Source organism: Bacillus rossius, chromosome 7 (genome assembly GCF_032445375.1).
Source record: "Bacillus rossius redtenbacheri isolate Brsri chromosome 7, Brsri_v3, whole genome shotgun sequence".
NCBI lineage: Eukaryota > Metazoa > Arthropoda > Insecta > Phasmatodea > Bacillidae > Bacillus > Bacillus rossius.
Genome location: NC_086335.1, coordinates 47,011,596 through 47,020,988, shown reverse-complemented (window position 1 = coordinate 47,020,988; position 9,393 = coordinate 47,011,596). Strand labels below are relative to the sequence as shown.

At 32.1% G+C, this 9,393-nt stretch overlaps 1 protein-coding gene across 3 annotated transcripts in view; it reads right to left on the bottom strand.

Annotated features, from left to right (window-relative positions):
• Nucleotides 1-3,308: 3,308 nt before the first annotated feature.
• LOC134533967 (zinc finger MIZ domain-containing protein 2-like) overlaps nucleotides 3,309-9,393 on the bottom strand; it is a 287,873-nt gene continuing 281,788 nt past the window's right edge. For all 3 annotated transcript variants that reach the window (XM_063371813.1, XM_063371812.1, XM_063371814.1), the window contains exon 18: nucleotides 3,309-7,964. In XM_063371813.1, the coding sequence (XP_063227883.1) occupies nucleotides 7,809-7,964 (156 nt within the window). In that variant the 3' untranslated portion in view covers nucleotides 3,309-7,808. The remainder of the gene's footprint in view (nucleotides 7,965-9,393) is intronic.

Genomic DNA, 9,393 nt, shown 5'->3' with positions numbered 1-9,393 from the left:
CGTATGTCCCCGTTCCAAGTCATTAGGGGTCGTACATTAATCACGTGATGTTTTTTTAGCAAATTTTTAACCCCCCCTCCCCTCTAGTGATTTGTGGTGAGGTTTAAGACTACCCCCCCCCCCCCCACATTAAATCACCTGTATTTTTTTGATAAACAATATTTTTAAAAATTTCAGAATATTATCTTTAAATATAGGTATAATCTAATTTAATTATGGAAAATTAAGCACAGTGATAAAAATGTCCAGACACACATTAAGGTTGCAGGTTTATTCTCACTGGCATAAAAATAATAAAGGAAAGGCATAAGTAGAAAATGCACGAAAAAATAAATACACGTGATATTTCTCTACACCCCCCTCCCCCCTTGTGATATTTCGTGATTTTTCCCGACCCCCTCCCCCCCCTTTTCGAGCCTCACGTGATTAATGGACGATCCCTTATCATGTACCTACGTTCTATGTGGTTAAACTTGCTGAACTTTCACAAAATGAAAACAAAAATATAAATTGCACTATTTTTGCAATTAGCTAGTAAAGTTGCATTTTTAACATTTTTGTGCAGAATGGATAATGAGAATGAAATGGAATATGAAACTGGAACTTTTTAGGTTTGAAGTAAATTTTACTGGCTATATGATATAGTTTAATTTCTTTCAGAAAAATTATTCAATTTTAGTTTAGCCTTTTAAATTCCTCAGAATTTTTGATTTTAAAAGGTTAAATAAAATTAAATAAATTTTTCTGAAAGAAATTTGAAAAATGCAGTAGCCACCAGCATTGCCTTTAAACTCAAAAAGGTTCAGTTATTTATTCCATTTGGTTCGCCTTATCTGTGCTGCACAAAAATGTTAAAAATTCAACTTTGCCAGCTAATTATGCAAAAAGTATGCACTACGTGTATTTTTCATCTTGTTGAAGTTTGGCCACTAGAATTTCTGCAAGTGTAACCACGTTAAACGTAAAAATAAAATAATGACCAGGGAACGGGACATTCCCCATTAAGGTTGATGTTTTGTATTATTTATTCATGGTAGAAATTTTATTTCAGAGCTGACATTTGCTCAGAACTTTTTTATGATGTGCATTTTTTGTACCATTTTTATTTTAATGCTTTAAATCTATGGAATAAGGAAAAATTCACAGAATTAAAAATAATATATACTGAAGATAACAGGGTGCGATTTATTGGGCAGGATAGTTTAAAATATCTTAACAGTACCCTGTGTTCCAGCCACAAGACCAATGCCTAGAACCACATTGCTATTTGTTGAAATGGTTAATGAGTGATCATTACCCACAATCTCAGATCTTTAAAATATTAGCCATAGTTTGCAGTACACATTTATTATTTAATTTTTTGGCTCCGCAAACTATTGAAACTAGCTTTGGAAATTTCATGAAGTCATCTGCAGTCACCCATGTGAAATAATCAGTGATTTTCTACCCACCAATATTTTACCCAGAAAATATATTTTATTCAACTACAAAATTAGGTAAAATTAAATGAACGAAACAAATGGTATACATGATACACATTAATATTGATTACAATACTGTTTAGATCAATAAGGAAGAGATGTGAGTTAAAGAAAGTTTAGCCATATGGCACACTTAGAAAAGGAGGTAGAAATAGCAATGCAACATTAACCAAAGAAACCTTTTATTCTAAGTCTGTGTTCAGTTTGAAACTATCCATGACAGGATGTCCAAATTCTTTCGACGCAAATTCAACCTTGCGTTTCAACGAATGCGCAATTTTTCGTCAGTCAGTTGTTTTAATTTACAAAACCTTTTTGTGTATTTTAAGACACTTTTATATAATGACAGTACAAGGGTTGTAGACAGCCATGGGCATAGATCCTAGGAGGAGGGGGTGGGAACTAAGAAGCCCTTCACTGAGGGACTGTGAAACGAGCTTGATAAACTTATAAACATCAAAACTATGTTTTACGGAAAACTGTATATTTTAAAGATTTCTGCTTATTGCATGCATAATGGCCAAAATATGGGCAGTGTACAACATACGAGCACCATGTACAGAGATGACTTGTGTCAGTTAAAACCCAACCCAAAACTTTCGGATATGCGGGCCCCTCTTGCGAATTTCTGCGGGCCTCCCTTGCAAATCCTACAGACTTGCACTCCTTTACGCAGCAGTTGGCTGGCTCAGCAACAGACTGTCATTACATCTTCACTGGAAGATAATGCTACAGCCCCTTCAGATGGGATGTAAAAGATAGCTGACAACTTTGGCATTGGACTGGTAACGGTAGGAGAAATGGGAAGGTTGGGGGGTGGAATCAGATTTAGAAGAATGGTGTGCATAAAGAGTTACAGAGGGCACATTCAAAGAAAGAGAAACTATGAAAAAAATGTGACTATGAAAAAAGTTAGCAAAGTTTTGTTTGTTTGGTTTTCACAGTTCAAGGGCAAAGGTGTGCCTATTTCAGGGCCTTGTTTTAATAGATGTAGCATGTGGATATTAAGTACAGCCTGACTGCATAAAAAATTTGAAATTGGGGGGGAAGAGCTAAAAAAAATTTCAACAGGATGGTTAAAAATTAGAATTTTTTGTCTGTTTTGTTATGTCTTGTGTTTTTCAAATTCTGTAATATTGTTATCACACATAAGTTTAGTATGTATGTGGTTAGTATTTATTTTATTTTTGAAACATACATATATTCAAATATTTTCAACACTGAAAATACTTTTTTTTTGTTTTAAAAATATGCAAGCAATATATTTTTTAGGCATAAATATTTGCATTTGCAAATATATTTACACACCCCATCCAATTATTATTTCTTGTTATAATAGTTAGAATGAAACAAAAGTTAATAGCAAGAAAAGAAGGAAACTTCTAATGTAAACAGTTTTGTTTGATTTGCAACAAAAAGTGCCTCACCTACCAAATACTCATAATTAATTTTGTTTTTGCAAAATTATATATTATATATTTAATTATATATATTTTATGTATGTTTTATAACAAAACTTATAGTTGCAAAAAACCTAATGCTTGACCTAACTATAACTTCCAAGACCATGTTTGTGTATCTTAAAAGCAAACACCACTTGTCCTAATCTGACTTTTGCATTTTATTTTATTCTATGGACAGTTCAATATAAATTAATTAATTTTTACCAAACTTGCAAGTTAGTGAAAAAAAATTTCTCAAAATTAGTCAAACTTAACTGCAACAAGAATAACCAAATTATTAGTTTTACTTGATTGCAAGTAATGTAAATATACTATAGTTATATGTCTAAAAGTAAATGATTAGGTTGAAAAACCACACAAAAAACCTTGTTTTCAAGTGTAATGGTACATTTTTGCAGAAATACATCTACAATGGAAAATATGTACAACATACGAGACAAACATTACTATAGTACAAGCGCTGTAGACAAAGGAAGACCTAGCTACTTCTACTCTGCAATTGGCTGTTTTATAAATAACAAATAAATTTTATTATATATTTTTTTAATTTTAATGATTTTATTTCACGTATAATACAAAGAACTATTTTTTTATGGAAAAAATTATTTTTGTAGTATTACTTTGCACTTTCTAGTCTAAATTCTGAATATTAGCATTACAATTCCACACAAAAATTAACGTAAACTTTTGAAGGTTGAAAAGCCATTTGATATAAAGAAATTGGTCCAAGTGTATTAGTTTATATTTTAAGAACTTAGTGAAGCGATGCAATGGAACTTAGTGAATTCATAAATCAAAGACAGTAAAAACACCTTTGATAAGAAGTTGAAAATGTAAACCACACAAAATAAAATGGCACTGACAAACCATTAGTATTGCTTGCAGGATTCTGTATTTTAAAGGTTGAAATAAACATAACAATAAATTACAGGAACTCAACAAATTTTCCCTAGATGATATGTATGAAATATATTTTTTTTAAAAAAATAGGGTATTTTCAATATCAGTAAGACCATAAAATAGTAACAGAAGACAAAAAGAAATGAATTTAAAAAGATCCATATCAGATCACGACAATCTTATGTAATTTCTTCAACTTTTAAAATTCAACACCAAAAACTTTTTTCAAGCACAATCATGTGTTCATTTTAATATTACTAAAATTACAATCTTGAGATCATGACCGTGGATTTCAATTTCAAACTTCATGATAAACAATGAAAGTTACAAATTCACAAAAGAAACTGATCTAAACTGACACTGAGAGATAAATCAACTTTATATTTGTTCTACAAAATGTACAACTCTTTCACCTTCACTGAACTCATGAAGTAGGTGCAAAATAATTACTACTTTCAAGGAATGTGACAAAATAAAATAAAATTTAAAGTTATCACAAAAACAGAAGAAAGAACATAATATCTTTGTACAACCATTGCATCAAGTTTCCTAAACAATTCAGGATATATCAGTAAAAAAAAAAAACCTTTGATTAGATATTCAATGGCCTACCTGAATTACAGCGCAAAACAAAGAACTATGCACACACCAAGGGGGGAAAAAAGGGTCAAAAAATAAATGTAATAATAAGGCATGATACCATTCTGTGAATACCTATGATACATATACATAAATATCATGCTCTAAGTTAGTTAAAGCAGTTAAGAACGTACTTTCAGATGCACATACTTCTGAAAAAAACTTTCATTTACTTAAAATATATTTTTCCAAAGTTTACAAGACCTACCCAATTTTTGTTTTATCAAAGTTACAATCTGTACTTTATGACTGAAATTTGTTTTATTTATACTGGCACATACACATGCCTACTTCATTTATAAAAATTTTTATATAAAAATACACATATTTTGTTTAGTTTCATCAGTAAGATACATCTGATGGCAGTATTGGTATCATGCCACAAATACAAGACAGAAATTAAGTAATACTTTTCTTCCAAGAGCAAAATAAATATGTTCATTTGTACTGTAATCCTCAATGTTTTTAGGGTTAATCCTATTTTCAATTAACAAATTCCCTGTACAACACCAAAAAAAAAAAAAAAAAAAAAAAACTAATGCACAGGAAAAATTATAGAATTCCAAGAAATACTGTTGAACTGTGGTACACGTGAGATTCCATACAACACCACCAATTCTTTGTAAATTCTTTTTCCTAATTACATTTAAGACTTATTGAAATTTTTACTTCCTGGCTCAAAATAACTGTAATAAACACAGGTATAATGCCTTAACTATTACAACTTTATTTTTCTTTGCAAACAAAAGTAATACAATAACAACAGCTAAGTGTTGACAAACATAATTTCCCACCGGAGTTAAGTGTGCAGAAGGCAACATGAAACCACAACTTTGCCCGTTTGTCCACGAGACCCTGCCGTTAAATATCCAACAGCTGAATGGTGTTCTCACACTTCATAATCGTTACCACATCACAACAAATAAAGATTTGTAGGAAAAGCATTATCTCATTGGCAGGGATCTTTTAGTTGACTGATGTTTACGGATGCTTCCTCGAGATATATTCCAAGACACAAAGGAAACAATTTCTGATGAAGCTGAAGGGGTGTGCAATTACTAGTATTTACATCCGAAACACTTCTTCAGATCTTAAGGATTTTAAAAAGTATCCAAAGAAGTTGTCATACACAGATACAGCTTAATTTATAATGTTGTACGTACTGTACTTAACTCGCATGGATTATCTATTAATAAAAACAATTAGAAATGGCATGAATCAAATTGTTTTGTTAATTAAAAAATGTTTAACTTTTTTTATCATGATTTAACTACCTAAAATTTAAAAAAAAAAAAAATACAGCAAATCACCACACCTAGACAGTCTAAGGTAATGATGCTCACTTATAAGTTATATATAAGTTACGAGCAACACAATATAAATAGGTTTTCAAATGATAACTACTATTTCAAAAAAAAAAATTGTTAGTATCTTCACTAACAAATCCAATGTTACTGACATGATCAACACACACACCCCTAAAAGCTTCTTTATTCTATATAACATATAAAATAGTTCCTGCGCTACATGGTGGGATATTATGCAATTTTGTTTTTGCACTTAGACATGCTGGCCCCGCTTCAATGAGAAACATATTTTAATTATTAATTTCTTTTCTGATTTAGTTATGCTAAATAGGTAACAGCAATAAAATAAATCGGGAATCCATGAAAAGTTCTGCTAATATATCCATAAAAGTAATATACTTCATATTTTAAAATGTTTGGAAAAATTTCTGAAAATGTGGTACAAACATACTTAGCCCCTTTAAAAATAGGCGAATGACTGTTATGTCACTTAAAAAACTTGGTCGATGCACGTAATGACAAACCCAAAAACACTTGATACGAAATTTATACCCATCGCGTACGTGGCTCACTGCACATTCTCGCGTACTCGTCTACAAAGGATGATGGAATGCTTACCTACGTCACACTAACAAGGGCCGTGCGGGTCTGCTAAAAAATAAGCTGCAAATACATCGAGACAGTACATTTTGGGATCAGCAGTCGCCCATGCAGGTCATGACAACTGATGCAATGTTTACGTGCTTAAATTTTCTTCCTCTGCTTCAGAATTTTCTATGGTTCATAGGTTCATACACTCTTGTACAATATATGTCACAAAATTTTGGTTCCGATAGGTAAATACAATATTTTAATTATTAATAGTATTATTAATAATATAACTGTAATACTACACACTAGAACTGGCCACACACAAATTTGCTGTTTGCCATATGTATGTATGTTTCATTATGTACAATAAATACACATATATTTTCAAATCTAATAGTTTTTTTTTTAATTTGACATAATGATTCTTTCTCTTCTTTCTTCAGTTCTTTTGTTCCTATTTAAAATAATTTGACACTGTTCACGATCCTTGAATCACTGTTACACTTTTCCTTCAAACTCCACGCAGTTTTTTTTTTTTCACTCACTGATGTCCCTGCTGTATGAAAAAATATGTACATGATGTCTTCCTGACAATAAATGTGATGATTATTACTTCCATGACTGCTTTGGTCGAGTTAACTTCTTTATGATGAAAGTTGTATACTATAAAAAACATAATGAAACTTCCTTGTCAGTTCAGAAAATGAAAGTGAAATGGGTATATTTTATTTAAAGTGATGAAAAACCAATGCAAAATATAAGATATTCTCAAATTACTTCGTATAAAAGTTTTCAATAGAAAATCTTCACATTAAAAATTAATAAAACAATTTCTATCAACACCATTTATGTTTGCATGACTGCACAATAACTACGTTAAACACGTCATTTGTGGATTATGTTTAACGAGAGCTGTACAGCATCTGAGGCATGGGCTTAAAACTTTCTTTCAAAAAACAAGGTATTCAACAATCATAACCCTTTCAATTCAGTTTTCAGTGCTAGATGTGAGCACTGTAAAATATAGGAACACATTGACAAATCGTTTCAGTACAAAACTGTTATTTATTTGGCTTTCATTTCCTGGAGGAGAAAAATGTTTTGTAACCCACAACATCTTAAAAACTTAATTAGTTGTTTAGTAACGTGGGCACAATATCTTATAAATTAAATGGAAAGGTAAGAAAACAATAAAAGAATCACTAAAAGGTACCTAACATTTTGTACAAACTTGTTTCCTCACCTTTTTTTTCTTTTTGTTCACCAAATTCAAACAGTCAAAATGTTTTGATATAAAAAAAATTCTTCACACTCAAAAAAGGTAGATATTGATCGATTGCCTTATCTTATATTTAATACAAAAGGAACGTTTTGTTTCTCTGTTTATGATAGGAGGGCATTTTTTTTTCTCGTGTGTTCTAAAATAGTCACTCGAACAGCGCAAGGATGTCGTCGCTCGTGGTGTTGCCCGGCGTGCCGTTGTTGCCGTTGCTGCTTGCGCCACTCGAAGGAGGCGTGGCAAGATCCGGCGGGTCCAGGTACGACAGAAGCTCCATCGGATCCACCACGTTGTCCGGCAACAGCTGTGACACACCGCACAACCGACGTCAAACCACTGGGCAAAACATCAAGGGGAGTACCGTATCTACCCGCATACCGGTCGCATAATTTATGCTGATTTTTTTAGTTTAAAAAAGTTTAATGCAACCCTCACGTGAATTTATAACTTTGGGTAAAATAAAAAAAATTATAATTGCTGTTTTTATAGAGTATGTGTGGGTTGGTTTTTAATAAGTATGTTACGAGTAAGTACAAATTGTTTAGTTAAAATATCCGAGGGGTGCACAAAAATCACTATAAATGGCCCTCAGCTTTTAAATGCAACATTCCATAACAAAACAACAGCGATCATTGATGCTTTGAAAGTCCCACTTGAAAGCGCGGCTTTTAACGTTCTTTAGCTCCCGCATAAATTTCTGGTTGACTGTAACGTGCGTACGTGATAGTTAGGGATAGTGATTTTTCGTTTTCGCGAAATAGATGCGAAAATATGCTAAATTATATTTTTTCCGCTATAAAATGCGAAATCTAGACTATTCCGAGATAAATGTGAAATCAAGGTAAAAAACTTAGATTCGTTTTCACTCTACACAATTTATTTACCGATTGTATCTCGTTTCAGTTCAGTATCAAAACAAACCATCATTTTATGGCGTATTCAGCACAAGTATCTTATTGTCACGTCATTCATTGTTTGTAAATATTGAATGAAGAATGGCCATCCGTCCGTGCAGCGCGATTGTAAACAAAGCAAAGAACAACTAGCTGGAAGAGTGTCCGTCATCTTGCAGAGTACAAGTTTTTAGGCCACCATATGCGACATCTCTGATTCGCCGCGCTAACAATTTAAGTCCCATTTTCTGGCTATGTTTCACGTGAAAGCCGCGTTCTTGTGTAGTCTGTGGAAGGTGGTGTGTTTACAAATACGTGCATACTCGTGAATGTGTTGTATACCGTTATTTCTCGTGGTAAAAATGGGTCGAAACGTAATTTCCATTTGTGATCGCATAAATGAATACAAAAGTGAACAGTTCTACGAAAGTGATACGAATATTTTAATGTGCAATTTATGTAATCGCCGTCTGGAGTGGAAAAAAAAAGATGTACTTGGAAAGCACATTAAATCTGAGGGACATCAGGCTGCAAAAAAAAAAAAAAAAAAAAAAAAAATCACGAGAAATCGTACGAAGAAAAAATGTCGGTTAAACGGCAAGCAACGGTTTCTGGCATGATCGAAAACAAAAAAAAGAAACGAAAATTGAAAAAACGAAAGAAAAAAAGGAAAAAAAAACGAGTTTCAATAACATTATTTGTGCACTCTACATCAACTATGGCCATGAACACGGCTAAAAAATATTTATTGTAATTTTAAGTATTCAATTTATTGCACTCATAAGTGCTAAAACGTTGTTTGGAAACCTGCCAAGATAGGCTATCTTTGTTGTTGTGCTA